The 19,419-nt window shown below is 45.4% G+C and overlaps 1 protein-coding gene across 2 annotated transcripts in view; it reads right to left on the reverse strand.

Annotated features, from left to right (window-relative positions):
* Itgam (integrin subunit alpha M) overlaps window positions 1–19,419 on the reverse strand; it is a 45,515-nt gene that overhangs the window by 21,947 nt on the left and 4,149 nt on the right. For both annotated transcript variants that reach the window (XM_027404501.2, XM_027404500.2), the window contains exons 3-9: window positions 15,133–15,236; window positions 12,667–12,737; window positions 12,403–12,520; window positions 3,872–4,002; window positions 3,416–3,561; window positions 2,119–2,272; window positions 668–818 (exon numbers count right to left, since the gene is read on the reverse strand). In XM_027404501.2, coding sequence (XP_027260302.1) covers window positions 668–818; window positions 2,119–2,272; window positions 3,416–3,561; window positions 3,872–4,002; window positions 12,403–12,520; window positions 12,667–12,737; window positions 15,133–15,236 — 875 coding nt within the window. The remainder of the gene's footprint in view (window positions 1–667; window positions 819–2,118; window positions 2,273–3,415; window positions 3,562–3,871; window positions 4,003–12,402; window positions 12,521–12,666; window positions 12,738–15,132; window positions 15,237–19,419) is intronic.

The following is a 19,419-nucleotide window of genomic DNA, read 5'->3' on the forward strand; positions in this document are numbered from 1 at the left end:
AGCAGAAAGATGTGGACCAACTAACCAAAACCTTAGAGGCTATCATTGCCAGACAAAGGGAATCTTCCCATGTTGAACATGTGCACCTCACATGGATGGCAGGCCTTCAGTGACTTTCCTTTTCTCAAGGAAGAATGAGGTTCTCGAGGTATTTAACCTCCCAACTTTCCACACTCAGATTAAATATGAGATGCCCTAATTTGGTCAGGTGATGGAGCAAATACATGTAATCCCAGCACTCAAGAGGCTGAGGTAAGAGGATTACCAAGAGATCAAGGCCATCATTGGCTACAAGGTGAGACTCTATCTCGAAAGCATATCCCTCAAAAAGAAAAAGAAAGAAAAGAATTCTCCAATTTGTAAATGTTTTGATAAATATTTACTAGAGACTTTCTACATACTGCACACTGTTCTAGGCAGAGGGGACAAGACAGTAAATCAGTGCTCGTGGCACATACAAATTTTTGGGAAACTATTGTATAGGATGTATATCCACCATGCTACAGATTAATCATTCTATAGCCTAGATTTGATAATTAGAGACGGAAATCTAGCTTTGCTTCTTTCAAGGAATGGAGCAAGTCAGCCCCACGGTGGGAAGAGGGGATGGCTGAGGATGAGTGGGGAAGCTAAGTGGGAGGGGCTGGTCTGAGCCAGAGTGGCTCACCCTCAATGGCAAAGATCTTTTCCTGAAGCTGGTCCTGAATGGTCTTCAGAGCTTCAAAGTTGTCCACTTGGAACACGTGATCATCAGCTGGCTTAGACGCAATGGTATCAAGCTCTTGGCGGGATTTTCTGTTGGCGAAGGCATTTCCCACCTGTCACCAAGGAACAGACATTGAATCTTCTCCAATGATAGCAGTATCATGTAGCAAAGAAAATCCTAGACGAAAGAATCTAAAACTTCTGTCAGATAAAAGCTTCACGGGAAGGCACTCAGAACAGGGCTGCCGGGGACAGTTAGGCAGGTTTGCACAACACAGGAAGCAATTTGGTATGTAGTTGTCACCCATTTTGTTCTGCCATTCCCCCTAGTAGGGACTGACCTCTCTCTCTCTCTCTCTCTCTCTCTCTCTCTCTCTCTCTCTCTCTCTCTCTCTGTGTGTGTGTGTGTGTGTGTGTGTGTGTGTGTGTGTGTCTGTGGTTCTGTGTGTCTGTGTGTCTGTGTGTCTGTGTCTGTGTGTCTGTGTGTCTGTGTGAGTCCATGTATACGAGTGCTAGAGGCCAGAGGTGTCAGACCCCTTGGAGCTGGAGGCACAAGCTGTTAGAAGCCCATGACCTGGGCGCTGGTACTCTAGAAATGCTCTTACAGAGCCATCCTTCCAGCCCCAAGAGAATCTCTTTACATATGAAGGTCCTTCTTACATGCCATACTATGAATTTTTGCCTTTTTCTATGTAATACAGGTAGCGTGCAAGTGTGACAACACTGGCAATCCTAACACTTCACCTCTTTCTGTACCCAAGTCTTTTTCCCAAATTTTGCCACACCCACCCACTCTTGGAGTATCCAGCCCTGCTCACTGTCTCTACTTCAGCCCATGATCACTACCACATGTGATGCTAACATAAGCTAGCAAAAAGTGCCTACAACATCTACTTCCTTTCTCCTCTGCCTTTATCCTAAGGGCATCTCCAGGTGAGGCCACTGGAGAATGAGACCCAGGGAACAGTAGAGCTAAATTGCCCATCTTGTTCCCAGCAAGGCCATCTGCCCAGCAGATAAGCACACCTGTCACCCGGAAGTGGAAAAAGCAAAGGCAAGGTCAGCAGACCTGCCCACCAGCCCACAGCTAATGGCAGACATAAGTGAGCCTTGCTGAGACCAGAAGAACAACCTGGCCAGATTACAAAATGACTTATATTAAGCCACTGAGGGCTGGAGAGATGGCCCGGCCATTAAAGGCTAAGCTCACAACCAAAAATATTAAGCCACTGAATTTGGGATCATTTGTTATATATACAGCATTATTGTGGCACAGATAAGTGGTAGCAGTGTGTATGGCCTGGCAATGACCTTTGGCTCCCTTTAATTTTACCAATATTTGCAAACTGAAGACAGGACACATTGGTAGGAAATCTTCCCAGAAGTACCAGGCCCAATATCTATATTTCCTACCCCAATGACATAGCGGATGACCCCTGCTCTGTCTGCCTCAGGGATGACATCCTCATAATTCAAGGGATCTCCATATTTTTCTCCATCTGTGATGACAACTAGGATCTTCACAGCATTCTCCCGGGCCCCATTAGCTTTCTGAAACAGTACTCTTCTGTGTAGAGAAGAGATGGCAAACAGAGACAGAGATGTTGTTAGCACCCGGCATGAAACAGCTGAAGAGTCACCATCACACACACAGCTGAGCTGTCTATCTAGGTGGGGCTGTCTCCCCCCAAGTTTGACCAGTTTTGTTTTTATGTTTTGAACACAGAGTCTGGCTGGGCCTCAAATTGGTGATGCCCCTGCCTCTGTCTCCTGAATTACAGTTATACACTACCACAAGCAGGCTCCTTGTTACTGACTGCTAAATATAGAAAAGACGTAAAGAAATAAGACCTCCTTAGTCTATCATTAAATCTTACCCAGAACACTATACAAGCTTTCTAGCTCATTTTCCTACACGTGTGTGTGTGTGTGTGTGTGTGTGTGTGTGTGTGTGTGTGTGTGTTGGGGAGAATGTGGAATGGAGACAGGATGTCACACCTCACACCTCAGCAGTCAGGATGTCTCACTGTCCTGGAGCTTATTTATTAGGGTGGGCTAGCCAGAAATTTCCAAGGATCCTCAGGTCTATGCCTCTCTCACTGGCATTAGGGTTACAAGTGAATTACCACCAAGTCCAGCTTTTATCCATGGATTCTAGAGATGGAACTGGGGTCTTCATGTTTGTATTGCAAGCCCTTCATGAACTGTCTATGTCTCCTGCCCCTCATCTTCTCACACTCTGCCAGCCCCACACCCCCTCTGTATACATACCAGAGGCAGAGCAATCTTAGAAACAAGAAAGATGCCTCCCTCCTGCTAAAAACTTTCAGTGGTTCCACACTGACTATATAAAAGTTGCATTTGGTGACAACTTGCATTCAACCTACTTTTGTTTTGTCTTTTTGTTGTTTGGGTTTGGTTTTCCTTTTTCTTATGGTGTTGAGGATCAATCCCAGGGCCTTCCATTGATTAGGCAAGCACTCTGCCCTGGGCCACACACCCAAAATAGATTCAACCCATCTTTCCAGCCATGATCTTGCTGCCTAATTTCAAGTGTTCATTTCAACTGCACTCTGTGTTTACATGAACAGTTTTGCCCTCTGGAAAAGACTTCACCCAGTCCCTGTCTGAGCAGCTTGTCTAATCCTCCAGAGGCCTGCTTAAAGTGTCATTGTCTCCTTCTACCAAAAACAAAGATGGAGAGACTCACACTACTTCCCGGATCCCTGAGGCGGTTTTTGTCTTTCCATTCAGCTGCCTTACGGTGTTCACATGTAACCTTGGGTTAGGGTTTTTCTTGAAAACATTGAAGGTGAAGTGAGTCCGGAACTCATCAGAGTACTGCATCAAAGAGAACTAGGAAAAGGGCACCTGGCATTACACCAGAGAAAAAGCCCATACCCATGTCCCCAACAAGGGATGTACACATCTTCTTGACAATTCTAGGGCTCAGCAAGAATGACATGTGGGTTTCCCCCTGTCGATTAATCAGGGCCACCTACTTGACAGGGGCCAAAAGAGTGCTAAAATTGCAACAAGCACAGGAGAGAAGAGCATGGTGAAGTAACTCAATCATCGATTTGCCAAATCCCACTTTTGTATCAATCGATCAGCCTAGTTGTCATGAATTTGTCAGCCTTATGTAGGGCTGCCCACCACCCCTCACCAAGGTTTTAGACTTTGTGAACTGCTCCATCACAGTTGAGACAAACTCCTTCATCTTCTGAAAGTCTCTGGGGTGGATGCTACCAGAGCCATCAATCAAGAAGACAATGTCACTCTCCTGCTGAGGACATTCTAGGCAAGAGAGAAAAAAGAAGACAAATTAGTTAATAATTGGAAATGTTATCTTTGAATATCAGCTCTCAGCTGGACAATGAGGGGGGCAAAGATAAAAAACAAAAATTCTGAATTTGCACCAAGGAAAATAAAATATGGACAGATTTCTTACACATCAGCAAGATGGCTGCCCAAAAGCCCTCTTGGCCACCACAACAAAAACCAACTGAATTTGTATGAAAGTACCTAGGGAGTATGCCAAAGTGCATCAAGGGAGTAGTGGTGACCCTAGAGAGCACAGAAACTGAGGCTGGCCACAAGGAGATAGATATACCTGGCCTCCAAAGCCAAGATCAGTACAGAACCAACAGAGACTTCTCCCTGTGAGAAAAGGAAGCTATGCAAGAGAATACCAACAGCTCTCATCACTCTAAGGGGATCTCTACAGTCCTCACCAGTGGGGATCTCTACAGTCCTCACAGGCACTAAGCCCAGCTGAGGGAGCTGCCTGGAATCACATGGCTAGGCTTCCCCCAAAAACCCAACACTGCATCTGCTCTCACAGCACCACGACGTCTTAGAACCACGGACAGTGCTAATGCATGTCCTATTCCAGGGATGGTGGCTATGGTACCTTCCTACCACTGGAGTTTAGTTGCTTCTCATCTAGCTACAAATGTGGGCTTTGGGGTCAAGCTACTGTGGAGTTGCCTTGGTTACTCTACCATTGCTGTGAGAGAACACCACAGCCAAGTCAGTTTTTAAAAGAAAGCACTTAAATCGAGTCCTTGCTTACAGTTTCAAAGGGTTAATCCATTACTATCATGGCGGGTGGGCAGGCAGGTTGGGCGCCACGTGTATTGATTAAAGTCTCTTTATATAAGAAGACACCAAGGCAAAACACAGGCCAGAGCTAGGTTATAGAACCCAGCAAGCACAGCCAGAACAAAAAGGGGCCAAGGTCCCCACGTGCAGCCCCTTAAGAAGCTCCCTTACGTCACCCCGGCTTTCCTTCACCATGCCCTTATGGGCGAGTCCCGGGTCCACCTGGTACCTGTCCCAGGACTATTGGGCGGGGCTAGGGTGTCTTCCCTACAGGCATGGGCTTTTGAAACCTCAAAGCCCACCCCCCAATGGCATACCCACTCTAGAAAGGCCACACCTAATCTTAAACAGTCCTCCAACTGGGAACCACACATTCAAACATTTGCGCCTACAGGCCCATTTTCACTCAAACCACCATAGGAGCCATATCATTGACCCTTCCCAGAATAAGCAAAGGCAACAGCCCCAGGAGACACTGGAATTCTTGTCTGCTGATGCTCAAGATCTAAAGACAGCCACACAGTCAGAAGCAAAAGTCATGCCAATAGCACCATCAAAATGTCTCTTAATGAGTGTTTTCCAACAAGCGAAAGAAAAACAACCAGTACCACTGCGTATTCCGGCTGTGATGCAGCAACAGTAGCAACCATCCAGTGCCAGAAATAGAAGACTGGCCTGGTAGGTAGAAAGCGGACCCTCTGCAGCGCACACATTCAACCAAAAGAGTTCAAGTAGTGCTTGGGCAGAGTAACTAAGGCACGGCTAAGCTGGATCATCAGAGCCCTGGTGAGGAGAGAGTGGAGATGAGACCTTATTGCGGAATATTATTTTAAGATGTGTTACATTTGTTTGTGCTATGGAACATTTGTTTAATGGTGCAGGGATGTGCTGCATTCTTTTATGTTGCGTTTGTTTAACTCTGCAAAGCTGTGTTACTTTGCCTGTCTAAAACACCTGATTGGTCTAAGGAAGAGCTGAACAGTTAGTAGCTAGGCAGGAGAAAGGCTGGGCGGGGCTGCCAGGAAGAGAGAAGAAATAGGAGAAGAATCGAGAGAAGAGCCAGGCGTTGGTGGCGCACTCCTTTAATCCCAGCACTTGGGAGCCAGAGGCAGGCGGATCTCTGTGAGTTCGAGACCAGCCTGGTCTACAAGAGCTAGTTCCAGGACAGACTCCAAAGCCACAGAGAAACCCTGTCTCGAAAAACCAAAAAAAAAAAAAAAAGAAAAAGAAAAAAAAAAAGAATCAAGAGAAGAGTGAGAAAAGGAGAAGGAAAGGAGGACACCAAGGTCCAGCCACCCAGCTACACAGCCAGATGCAGAGCAAAAAGCAAAGGAAGGTGCATAGAATAAAGAAAGATAAAAGCCTGGAAGCAAAAAGTAGACAGAATAAACTAAGCTAAGAAGAAAAGCTGGCTAGAAACAAGCCAAGCTAAGGCTGGGCATTTATAAGTAAGACTACTTATATACTTATAAGTATATAAGTATACTCCATATATTTATTTGGACCTGGGTGGTAAGCCCCCAAAGAGGGAAAAACCTGCTCGAGGAACTGTCCAACAAACTGAGTTCTGGGATGGAACAAAGTAGAAGCCCAGGGAAGAGGTGCTCAAAATACGATGCCCAGAGGCTGTGAATCCCCGGTTATGTGAAAAAAAAAAAAAAAAAAAAAAAAAAAAAAAAAACCTGCTCATAATCCCAAAAGGCTTTCCCAGAGTAGAAACCCAGGCTTAAGGATACAATGTTGCTATTGTTCGAAAATGGGCTTAAAAGAAGATATTTGAACTGAGGGCCTTGAATCCCAGCATTTGGGAATCAGAAGAAGTGCTTCGTTAGTTCCAAGCCAGCCAGGGGTACGCATAAGACCTTGTCTGAAAGAGGAGGATGAAAAGAAGTAAGAGGAAGAGAAAAAAAGAGAATGTAGTGATTGAGGAAAAAGGGGAGGGAGGGAAGGAAGGAGGGAGGGAAGAAAGGAGGGAAGGAGGGAAGGAGGGAGGAAGGGAGGGAGGGAGGGAGGGAGGGAGGGAGATATAAGGAAAGAGAGGGAAAGAAAGAGAAAGAGAAAGAAAGAAAGAAAGAAAGAAAGAAAGAAAGAAAGAAAGAAAGAAAGAAAGAGAGGGAGAGAAAGAAAGGAAGAAAGGAAGGAAGAGAGAGGGAGGAAGGAAGGAAGGAAGAGAGAGAGAAGAGAGAGAGAGAGAAAGAAAGAAAGAAAGAAAGAAAGAAAGAAAGAAAGAAAGAAAGAAAGAAAGAAAGGGAAAAGATAGAAAGGTGCTTGGGGTCTTGGTGGTTCTGGGAGAGGGGCCTACTTGGCGTTAGAGGTGTGAAGGATGCAAGAGTAAAGAGGTCGTGGATTCTGCGTCAGATGTTTAAGAGAGCTAGCTGCCAAGGCCAGCAGCAAGTGGGAGAGGAGTCCTTGCAGACAAGCCCTGAGAAGCCGTTTATAACATTAGTAGAGTAAAGCCAAGACTGCAGTGGAGTCCCCCAGGATGTTGAAATGCCCAAGCCTTAAGACATCTGCCAAGAAAAGCTGCATACAGGGAGTGGAACCAGGCTAAGACAGAAATTTATTCAGCAAGCAACAAAGCCTGAGGGGCAGATCTTCTAAACTCTTTGACATGGACATGAAGCTGCAGGATTTGGTGTTTGCCCTTGTGGAGTCCAGTCTTGCTTTGATCCAGTATTTGCTTACTATACCCTCATTCCTTCATTTTGGAAAGGTAATGTGTATTCAGAGACACTGAATGTTGGAAGTATGTAATTTTCTTTTTTTATCTTACAGGAATTCACAGTTAGGAGACCACACTGGGTCTCCGGAGACTTTTACCAGTGTTGAGCCTATGAAGACTATGGAGACTAAGTTGGACTAAGTGCATTTTCATGGTGATACAGCCGTGAGCCTGTGGTGTTCAGGGAGTGGGGAGAAGCAGAAGTACATTAAAATGGCTGAAAGGAGATGCTGAGAAAGCAACTATAATTGTTAGAGAGAAAACCACAATGAACCAGTGAGATAGCTCAGCAGGGGAAGTCGCTTTCTGCCAAGCACAATGACATGATTGATTTAGGTACCCGGAACTCACATGATAGGAGAGAACCAAATCCCATAAGTTGTCGTCCAATTTCCACATGTGTAACACACACACACTACACACATATATCACACACCAAAGACAGACAGACAGACAGACAGACACAGGTGGGTGCATAGTTCTTTAAAGAGATAAACACCAATAAAGCAAACCCTCTTGGTCTGCACTGGGACAATAGGAAGAGTGTCCAGAAGGCAAGACCCAACCCATCAAAGACGCCAACTTGTAAAATGAAAATTCAGTTGAAAGGCTGAACAGAGACTGCCACTGAAGGGATCCCCTGCTCATAAGCAACTGCCAGGACACCTCATGCATACTGGGTTCTGAAATCAGAAGCCACAAACACCCACCCCAGGTACCCAGCACCTCACTCTCCATATACACTGCAAACCCTGGGTCCTGAGGTCCAAAGCCCTGTGAATCCCCACCCTAAGGACTGGATCCATAGAGGGGATCTGTGCATCTGCTTTCTGAGGCCACAGACTGTGCAAAACCCTACACTCAGCATCCAGTGCCCACACACCATGGGAACTCCAACTCCTGAGGTCAGAGGTCATAGCAACTCTGCCTCCCCACTCCCTTGCACCTGCACACCCTGCAGGTTCTGACTGCTACCATCAATAACCCACACTCGGCACCCCGTGTCCATGTACCACATGGACCCGGGTCCCTCAGGTCAAAGGCCACATGAATCTCCAGTATAGCTGGCCTGCTGGCTAAAAAACACTGTATTCCACTCTTTGGCTGTCAAGCTTTTGAAAGGATAGGATCCCAAGAAATTAGAATCTCACTAGAAGAAATGGCTGAAGTCCTGGGGCAGCCAGAGGATTGTCTGCTTGAGGAGGAACTTAGCTCTGAACAGAAAAGATAAGGAGACAGTGGTGGGTAGGGACCACACCTTGGCCAGACTGCTTAGGTATACCCAGCTCAAGCTTTCTATTTAACCCTATCCTTATGTCATCAGCCCCCAAGACAGAGACTGGGGTGGGTGGGGTACTGAATCTCTTTGTCCCTCTTTCACAATGTGGCCACATTGAATAAATTTTCTTTCTCTACTTTACACTATTAATTTAACTGTTTTATTGGCTTATTGAGAACAGGTGGAGGAACCTGGCTTGTTGGGGCACAAGCTAAGTCTGGTAACACCAGTACTCTGAGGCCTGCAAACTCCTAAGGTCAGAGGGCACTGTTGCAGACTATTACTTTAACTATGTAAAGGTTTGTTACATTTGTTTATGCTGCATTTGTTTAAATACTAAAGACGTGTTGCTATTTCACCTTGCCTGCCTAAGGCACCTGATTGATCTACTAAAAAGCTGAACAGCCAATAACTAGGCAGTAGAGGGATAGGTGGGACTGGCAGGCAGAGAGAATAAGAGGAAAATCTAGGTTTGAGGAACGAGAGAGAAGGGAGAATGAGAGAGAAATGAGATGCCCGGGGCCAGCCAGTCAGACACGGAGGACACAGGAAAGTAAGACATACAGAAGGAAAGAAAGGTAAAAAGCCCAGAGACAAAAAATAAATGAAGAGAAATAGATTAAACAAGAGCTAAAGTAAGCCAAGTATTCATAACTAATAAGTCTCAGTGTCATGATTTTTGGGAGCTGGCTGGTGGCTCAAAAGAAAGCGTGCTATAGGGCACATGAAATCTTGCTCCTACCCATAATACCCTGTATGGTGATTTGAATAGGAATGGTCCCCATAGACTCATGTGTTGAATGCTTGGTCCATAGGGAGTGGCACTATTAGGAAGAGTGGCTTTGTTGGAGTAGGTGTGGCCTTGCTGGAGAAAGCATGTCACTGTGGGGGTGGGCTTTGAGGTCCCCTATGCTCAATCTACTGTCAGTGTGGCACACAGTTGCTTCTGCTGCCTGCAGATCCAGATGTAGAACTCTCAGCTGCTTCTCCAGCACCATGTCTGCCTGCACACTGCCATGTTTCTCACCAGGATGATAATGGACTAACCCTCTGAAACTGTAAACCAGCCCCAATTAAATGCTTTCCTTTATAAAAGTTTCTGTGGCCATGGTGTCTCTTCACTGTAAAAGAAACCCTAATTAAAACACCCTGACTGGCAGAAATATTGAGTTGGGGGAAGAATAGAAGAGAGAGAGCAGGATGAGAGATGCCATATCAGAGGGAGCCACTATAGGTCCGAGAAGAGATCTGGAACCAGGGAGATCTCCAGAGACCTACAAGGATGACACGATCTGACAATCCAAGCAATGGTGGAGAGGATAACCTAAAAGCCCTTCCCCTAAAATGAGATTGATGACTTCTCTTTATGCCATCCTAGACCTCATCCAGTGGCTGATGGAAGAGGAGACAGACATCCACAGATATACACTGAGCTGAAATCGGGAATTTAGTTGAAGAGAGGGAGGAATGAAGAGCGAAGGGGTCTGTACCAGGTTGGAGAAACCCACAGGAACAGTTGGCCTGAAACAAGGGAGCATCGACATGCCGGGGAGGAGTACAAGAGCACCCTGAACATGATGTCAATAAGGAGGCCTCACTCCAGGGAGCCTCTGGTGGTGGATTTGTATTTTTCCCTTGGCAAGAAGGGACTTGAGAGCCCATCCCTCAGTTACACACTGGGTGGACACATGGGGGAAGGGCCCAGGACCAGCCAGGAAGATTTGGTGGACTTTGAGAGCCCGTTTTGAGGGCTCCCTGCCTCTGGAGTAGGGGGTGGATGGGGGGGGGGGCTGGAGGGGGGGAAGGAGAGATGGGGGTGAGGGAGGGAGAGGGAGAAGGGACTTACATGTGAATAACAAATAAAACACCCTGACTGCACAAATCATGGCTCCCAAGGTCAAAAGCTGAAAGAAACCCTGCTCCTGCCATCTGTGATAACCTGGCACCTTCACACTGTGCAGACCCAGACTCCTGATCAGGGCCATGTGAAGCCATGGCACCCAGGACCCAGCTCACTAGCACACATGTATCCTAGGGTCAGAAACTGCATGAAATTTTGCCTCCTAAGCCAGCACCCATGCACTGTGTAGATCCTAGATCCTGGGGTCAGAAGCCAACCACACACACACACACACACACACACACACACACACACACACACACACCCCAAATAATAAAATCAAATCAAACAATAACTGGACACTTGTTTACTACTGAGTATTAGATATTTTTCATTTGGTCAATTTAAATCTCTTGCAAAGTAGGAAGTCATTCTCCCTATAGCCAAGAAAGAGTCACCTCAGCTAAACCACCCACAAATTAGTACTAAGTCTCACCATGACTAAACTTCAAGCTGTACCTAACTGAGCCAAGACCTGCTTGCTAACCAGAAGGAATGCTATAGTGTCTGCACCAGTCCAAATACTCAATCCATGTGTGCCAGCTTCAGTCAACGAAATGACTACTGAAGTGGAAGTCCAACACAAAGACACAATCAAGACATGAAAAACCAAGACAGCATGTCCGCACCAAAATTACCAACTAAATTATTGTGGAATATTAACTAGTAAAGATGTGTTGCGATGGGAATTGGTGGCACATGCCTTTAATCCCAGCACTTGGGAGGCAGAGGCAGGCAGATCTCTGTGAGTTCGAGGCCAGCCTGGTCTCCAGAGCGAGTGCCAGGATAGGCTCCAAAGCTACACAGAGAAACCCTGTCTCAAAAAAACAAAAAAGAAAAAGGATGTGTTGCATTTGTTTGTGCTGCATTTGTTTAATTATGAAAAGATGTATTGCTGTTCACCTTGCCTGCCTAAGGCACCTGATTGGTCTAATAAAAAGCTGAATGGCCAATAGGTAGGCAGTATGGGGATAGGTGGGGCTGGAGGGCAGAGGAAATTAAGTAGGAGGAGAAATCTAGGCTCAAGAGAGAAGGAGGAGGAGAGAACAAGAGAGAACCTGGGGCCAGAAGGCAGAGAGCTATCAGCTAGCCAAACATGAGAAGCAGTGAAAGTAAGATGTACAGAAGAAAAGAAAGATAAAAAGCCCTGAGGCAAAGCATAGATGAAGAGAAACAGGTTAAGAGCAAATGGAACAAGCATAAACAAGATAAGACTGAGCATTCGTAACTAATAAGAAGTCTTCATGTCAGTATTTGGGAATTGGTTGGTGGCACAAAAGAAAAGGCTTGCTACACTAAATGGTCTCCAGAGAGAGTGCCAGGATAGGCTCCAAAGCTACACAGAGAAACCCTGTCTTGGAAAAACAAAAAACAAAACAAGACAAAAAATAATAATAATTGCCTTGGTCACAATGTCTCTTCGCAGCAATAGAACACTGACTATTACAGCGCCCCTCCTCTTAAGTATGAGACCCACTGTTAGTTTTTGTTTTGTCATTTAAGACAGTCTCCCAAGTGTTAGGATTGCTTGCATAGGCCACTACACCCGGCTGAGCTGCAGTTTTCTTTTAAACTTACTTCCAAGGAATAGAAAACGGCAGAGGGATTGAGATGTTAATTCTGAAACACCCTGAAAACAATTCTCAGCCCTGCCTCCCTCCCCTCTTCAAGTATCTGCCCAAAATGACCTACCTCTGAGAGCCTCTGGGAACTGCTGGGGTGGCCTCATCAGGTTGGAGTCAAACAGGAAGCACAGTCCTTTCGCATACGTGTTCTCCTTGCAGTTTTGGTGCACAGTGGGGCCGCAGGCCTGAGGGGCAAAGTGCCAGTAAAGGGGCTGCCCCTGCCTCCTGTCCTACAATAGTGGGACCTCCACCCTCCACAATACCTCCACCCAGCATCCCCAGGTCTCCCACCTCTCCCCTCAAAACCTTCTTCTGATCCTGAGCAACTCACCAGCAGCTGGGTTGGGTTTGTAGTAGCAGCCAGGGAGAGACCCAAGGACATGTTCACAGCCTCTGGGGGTACTGAGAAGACAAGACTCATGCACAGTCATCCTCAGGGTTAAGAGGAGTTGTGAAATGTTGTGAGATATTTGTACACTGTGTAAAGATGGATTGTAATAGAAAACTGAATGGCCAATAGCTAGGCAGGAGGTATAGGCGGGACTTCTGGGCAGAGAGCACTCTGGGAAGAAGAAAGGTGGAGTTGCCAGAGAGACACTGAGAGGAAACAGGAAGTACAAGGTGGAAGAGAGTAAGGCCATGTGGCAGAACGTAGATTAATATACATGAGTTAATTTAAGTTATAAGAGCTAGTTAGGAACAAGCCTAAGCTATTGGCCAAGCTTTCACAAGTAATAATAAGTTTCCATGTCATTACTTGTGAGCTGGTGGCAGATGAAAACACTCTCTACAGTGAAACAGTGGGCAAGGACATGATGGATGCACATACCTGTGCTCACTGTCTTACTCGCAGTAGACAAGCCGAGAAGCCAGTCAATAGATGACTGGATAAAGAAAATGCAGTCTACACAATGGTGTCTTACCCAGTCACAAAGAAGAACACAATTACTTCATTTGCATAGAGGCCTATAGAATTAAGTAAAATAAGATTTAAACTGTGGGAAACTATTTGCAGCATATGCAGCAGGAAGAAGCAGGAAGATTAAAGAGGGCGAAAGGATGGAAATATATTATACACATGTATAAAAATGTCAGCCAGGCATGCTGAGGAACACCTTTAATCCCAGGAGCTGGGAAGCAGAGGCAGAACATTTGAGGCCAACCTGTCTACATAGCAAATTCCAGGCCAGCCATGGCTACACAGTGAGACTTGGTCTCAAAAATAAAAAATAAAGGATAGAAAAGAAACTGTCATAATGAAACCCAGTTTCGGGAACGGGATGTGACCCTGTTGGTAGAGTATGGCCTAGCATTCACAAATCATAAGGCCATGTGTGGTGATGCCAGCACTTGAAGGTGAAGCTGGAGGATCAGAAGTTTAAGGCCAATGACAACTACATAGCAAGTTTGAGGCCAACTTGGGTACAAGAGACCTTGCAGAGAGGTTGCTGGGGGAGGGGGGTAGAGGGAGAGAGGAACAGGGAAAGGGAGATAAAATCCTCTCATGTGATAGAACATATACCAATTATGTCTATCTGGTAACAGGAGAGATGGCTCAGTCAGTGAAGTCACTGTGACCTTTGAAAGATTTTAGTTTGCTGAGAGAAAAAGTTTTGAAAGATTTTAGTTCACAGAGAGAAAAAGTTTCCCACAGGCCTTGGCCCATTACAAGGGGGTTGGCCCCAACCCCGGGCACATCCTATGGTTTAGACGAGGGCAGCCACCAAGACAACCCTCTTTGGGTCACACCTGGCTGGCCAACAGACAATCAAGGACTTTTCAGGGTACGTTCTGTGGTTTTTCCTTTGTAGAAAAGCAGGTCACACCTGGGTGACCATTCTAACGTGAGATCATACTTTGTAATCAATCACTTTGTGCCCCTTGCCTGTATGCTGATCTGCGGTTTTTTTCCTATATAAGGAGCTTGCACCCCATGCTGGGGTGTGCAGCTTTCCCGATATTGCTGACACCCGAATGCGCATTCGTTCAATAAACCCTCTTGCTTTTGCAGCTCTTGGTCTGGTTTCTGAGTCTTGGGGGCTCCTCAAGATCCTGAGGCCCTTAGGGGTCTGGGGTTCTGTCACCTTGAAAGCTTGAGGCCCTGAGTTTGGCTCCCCAAAGGCCACATAATAACCCCAGTGCTAGAGGGGCAGAGGCAGAAGCAGCCTCAAAATTCATTGGCCAGATGGCTCAGCAGTTAAAGGCACTGTCTGCTCTTCTAGAAGCTGGGTTTGGTTCCCAGCACCTACATAGCAGCTCATATTGTCTGTAACTCTGTCTGACACTCCTTCGACCTCCCTGGGCACTAGACATACATATGGTACATATACATACATGGAGGCAAATACTCATGCACATAACATAAAATTGAGAGAGAGAGAGAGAGAGATTCATTGCCCAGACAACTTAGGCAAACCAATGAGTTCATGGCTCAAAATGAACAAGGTGGAGTGCAACCAAGAATGACACCTGGTGTTGATTATGGCCTCCGCAGGTGCCACACAGAGCACATGCTCCTGCAGGCACGTGTCCATGCAGCACACACACATACATAACATTTAAATATTAATTATTCTAGCAAAAGAGCTGCAAAGAGTCACTTCAGCCTGGAGACACGGGATAGACTATGAAAAAGGACCATAGTGGGGTCGCCTGAGGGATCCATGGACAAGGGGGAGGCTGGGAAGCCAAGTGCTCTCTGCCCCACCAGAAATGCACAGGATACAAGAAGGCCTGACGAAGCAGCTGTGTCCACAGGAAAACTCCCATCAGAGCCAGAGGGAGAGCTGAAACTCACCTTTCAGGGAAATGGGCTCACACCTGCTTGTGCTGTAGTCACACTGGTAGAGGCCACCTGTCTGGTTAACACCCTTTGCCTCCTGGGGGGCTGCAACAACCACTCTGTAGAAAGGGGGTGATAAAAAAAAAACACCCTGAATATATAGAAGCAGTCCTACCCTTCAGAGGTAAGTAAGCTTCCTGAACTCCCATAAACAGGAAGAAAAATTAGCAATGAAAAAAATTTAAACCCTAGAGCAGGAAGGCCCCTCCTAAGAATGACACAAAATGCTGTGAGAATTTTTTTAAATGGATTTAAAAAGAAAGAGCAAATGAAATTAGAATGGGAAGGGGTAGGGTGATAGGGGAGAATGAGAGGCAGGGGTGGAGAGGGAGGTTGGCTCAAAGCACATTACATACACATAAGAAATTCTCAAACAATAAAAAAGTGGATTTCAACCACATAACCATTTAAGTAAATGTACAAGTATGACAAGCAATTACAAGCAAATCAAAAGACAAATGAAACCTGGGAAAGGGAGACTGGTAGCTTACACCCCAGGTTGCCTTCCTGTGGTCTGTCAGTTTCTACAAACCAGGAAGGGGAAGAGTAGAAAAGGGGGAAGATAAAGAAAAAAAGCATCAACAGAAGAGGAAATTGCTGTGGAACAGGTGCTCTGGGCCCAGAACGGCCACGGCCATCTTGAGCTCCCAGCAGCTGTTATGATCCACAAGAGACCCAAAGGAGACTGACCCATCAGCGGTCCATCTTGAGGGGACGAGGCTGTCGATGGTTGGCTGGGAGAGAGATTCTTTTGTAAGTTGCTCCTGCTTCTGTGGGTAACCCTTATTTATCCATGCTATGGAAGCAACCCCAGGTAGAGTCATTGGCTCACAGAGCTAGACCTGGATGGAATCATTCTTTAGTCTGTTGTCGATGCCCCATCTGCTGTGAACGTGTATTTGCTCACATCTCTCCAGAAAAAGTCACACAGCAGAAATCCCTCTCTTCAAGGAGAAAACCAGGTGGTGAAACGGTTCCGGTGGGTAAAGGAGCTTGCCGCACAAGCATGATGACCTGAGTTCTATCCCTGGGATCCATGAAGGAGAGAACTGACTCTCAAAGGTTGTCCTCTGACTACCACGTATGTGTCATCACACACACACACACACACACACACACACACACACACACACACACACTGTACATGTATAGACTATTAGATCACAGGCATGTGTCTGATCAATCTAGGAGGCCAGATCTCACAGCCTCACAGCCTAAATAATTCAGGCCGCATTCCTGGTACAGAAGGAGAATGCCTGTGGTCTTACAACTAATTTACATCCTACCCAGTGCCTGGCACCCCATTCTGCTCATCACATATACAGCCCTCACTAAATCATGTAGTGCAGAACTTCCGAAAGTCTCCTGAAAAGATAGAAAAGTCAAGCATTTTTCTTTGGGTCCTGGGATTTCTCACAGCTCTCCTATGGGCCTCTGCCATCATCCCATCATCCTGTCATGACAGATATCTATCACTCTTTTACTTTAAGCTCTCTCTCTCTCTCTCTCTCTCTCTCTCTCTCTCTCTGTCTGTCTGTCTGTCTCTGGTAATTTTTTTTTTGAGACAGGGTCTCACTGTGTCACTCTGGCTGTCCTGGAACTCACGTAGACCAGACTGGCTTCAAACTCACACAGATCTCCCTGCCTCCGCATCCTAAGTACTGGGATTAAAGGTGTGCACCACCACACCAAGATTCAATTGTTTTTTTAATTATATGTGTGTTTGTATCTCTATGTGGGTTTGTATGCATATGAGTTTAGTGTTCTTGGAGGTTGGAGGCACCTGATCTCCCTGGCCATGGTAATAGTCATCTTTAAAAAAAAATAAGGGAGTAGAGAGATGGCTCAGGGGTTAAGAGCACTGCTGCTCTTCCATAGGACCTGGGTTCAATTCCCAGCACCCACATGGCAGAGGATAATGGATCAGGAAGGGCTAAGAAAGGAGTAAGTATGAGGAGGAATAACTAACAATAAAAAGCTTTAGAAAAAAAAAAACAAACAAAAAACACTGGTGGCGCATGCCTTTAACCCAGCTCTCAGGAGGCCAGCCTAGTCTACAGAGAGAGTTCTGGGACATTCCAGGCAATGCAGAGAAACCCTGTCTTGTAAAACAAAACAAAACAAGCATGGAAGTATGGAAACCAACTACTCTAGACACTTCCTAAAATATATATATTGTATGTATGTGTACACATAAACACACACATATATATTATATTTTTGTGTGTATGCAACTCACATGCATATACCCATACACAGAGATACACACACATTTAATTTTTTAAATTTAATTTGTAAATGAAATTTATAAGCAATTATCCTATAATGAGAGAGGCAATTCCTCTCCCAGACACCGAGTGCTATCAAAAAGCCCAGTTAGCATCTGTGACTCCAATTCCAGGTGATCTGCTGCCCTCTTCTGGCCTCGCAGAAACTCTTACAGTTAAATTTTCTTTTTTTAAAATCTTTTTTTGAGGAAAAATATTTTTTTTTAATGTTTATCATCCCTATCCATCAGGGAAATGCAAATTAAAACTACTTTGAGATTTCATCTTACCCTAGTCAGAATGACTAAGATTTTTTTAAAAATTACAACAACAAAGGCTGACATAAGGAAATCACCTTTGGTGGGGGTGTGAACTGGTACAGTCACTGTGGAAATTATTGTGGAGGCTCCTCAAAAACATGGAAATTGGCCTACCACAAGATCCAGCTATACCATGTCCGGGCATAGACTCACTCACACGGCTCGTCCATGCTCACTGCTGCTGTATTCACAACAGACAGGAAACACAAACAGCCAAGGTGTTCCTCACTAATGGATAATGAAAATGTGGCACACAGACATAACGTGCTGTGAAGAAAAATGACATTTTCAGGGATTGGATGGAGCTAGAAATAATCATTCTGAGTGATGTCACCCTGACCCAAAAAGACAAACGCCACATATCCTCGCTTATATGTGAGCACTGCCTTTGAATCTTTGTATATGTGTGTTAAACTGGAGTACCCATAGAAGTCAGGGAAATAATAGTGGATCACGGCGGTGGGGGGGCGGGATTTAAGGGAGAGGGCATAGAACAAAGCTGGTTTGAAGGGGAAAAGGAGGATAACAGAGCAGGAGGGCTAAGAGAGGAATCAACCAATAATAAAGCCCTTAAAAAAAAAAAACAGTATGGATTCATACAACAAGGACATCTGTTCAACCATGTTCATAGCAGCACTATCTGTAATAGCCAGAAACTGGAAGCAGCCTAGATGCCCCTCAACTGAAGAATGGATAGAGAAAATGTGATACATTTACACAATGGAGAACTACTCAGCAGAAAAAAAACAATGGAATCTTGAAATTTGCAGGAAAATGGATGGAACTCGAAGAAACCATTCTGAGCGAGGTAACCCAGTCACAAAAAGACAAACATGAAATGTACTCACTCATATGTGGATTTTAGACATAGAGTAAAGGATTACCAGCCTACATTCCACACTGCCAGAGAAGCCAGTAAACAAGGAGGACTCTAAGAGAGACATACATGGTCCCCTGGAGAAGGGGAAAGGGACAAGATCTCCTGAGCAAATTGAGAGCACGGAAAGAGGGGGGAGGGAGCTAGGAGAATGAGAAGGGGAGAAGAGGAGGGATGCAGAGAACATGAGGGAGCAGAAAGTTTGAGTCAGGGGAAGAATAGAAGAAAGGACATGTGATAGGTAGGGTTTTAGTTGGGGGGGTAGTAGGGGAGGACGGGAGGGAGAAGGGAACTGGGATTGTCATGTAAATCAATCTTGTTTCTAATTCAAATTAAAAAAATGATAAAAAAAAAAAAGAAGAACGTGGAGCAACAACAAAGGAAAAAAACAGTATGGAAAGCAACTACTATAGAAACTTCCTAAAATATGTACATCGCATATATGTGTGTATACACAAATGCACACACACACACACACAATTTATATGGCGTTAACTGTAATGAGGGGGGAACTTCCTCACCCAGAAACCATGAACTATCAAATAAAAGCCCAGATACAAAGTGCCTCTTCTCTGGTTGTTGGTCAGTGGGATCCCATAGACTTCCTCCCTAAACATTACAGGCTATTGCCACTGCTCCTGGTTACCCTCCAGAATTTGATGGCAATAACTTATTGCTTAAGACAACGCATACTTGAGTCATAGAATATGAAGAAATCAAGTGGTATCAAGCTGGAAACTTCATCCCTACTGGCTAGCCTCCATGGAGCTCTATGCAT

The sequence above is a fragment of the Cricetulus griseus genome, chromosome 3, assembly GCF_003668045.3.
Source record: "Cricetulus griseus strain 17A/GY chromosome 3, alternate assembly CriGri-PICRH-1.0, whole genome shotgun sequence".
Classification (NCBI taxonomy): domain Eukaryota; kingdom Metazoa; phylum Chordata; class Mammalia; order Rodentia; family Cricetidae; genus Cricetulus; species Cricetulus griseus.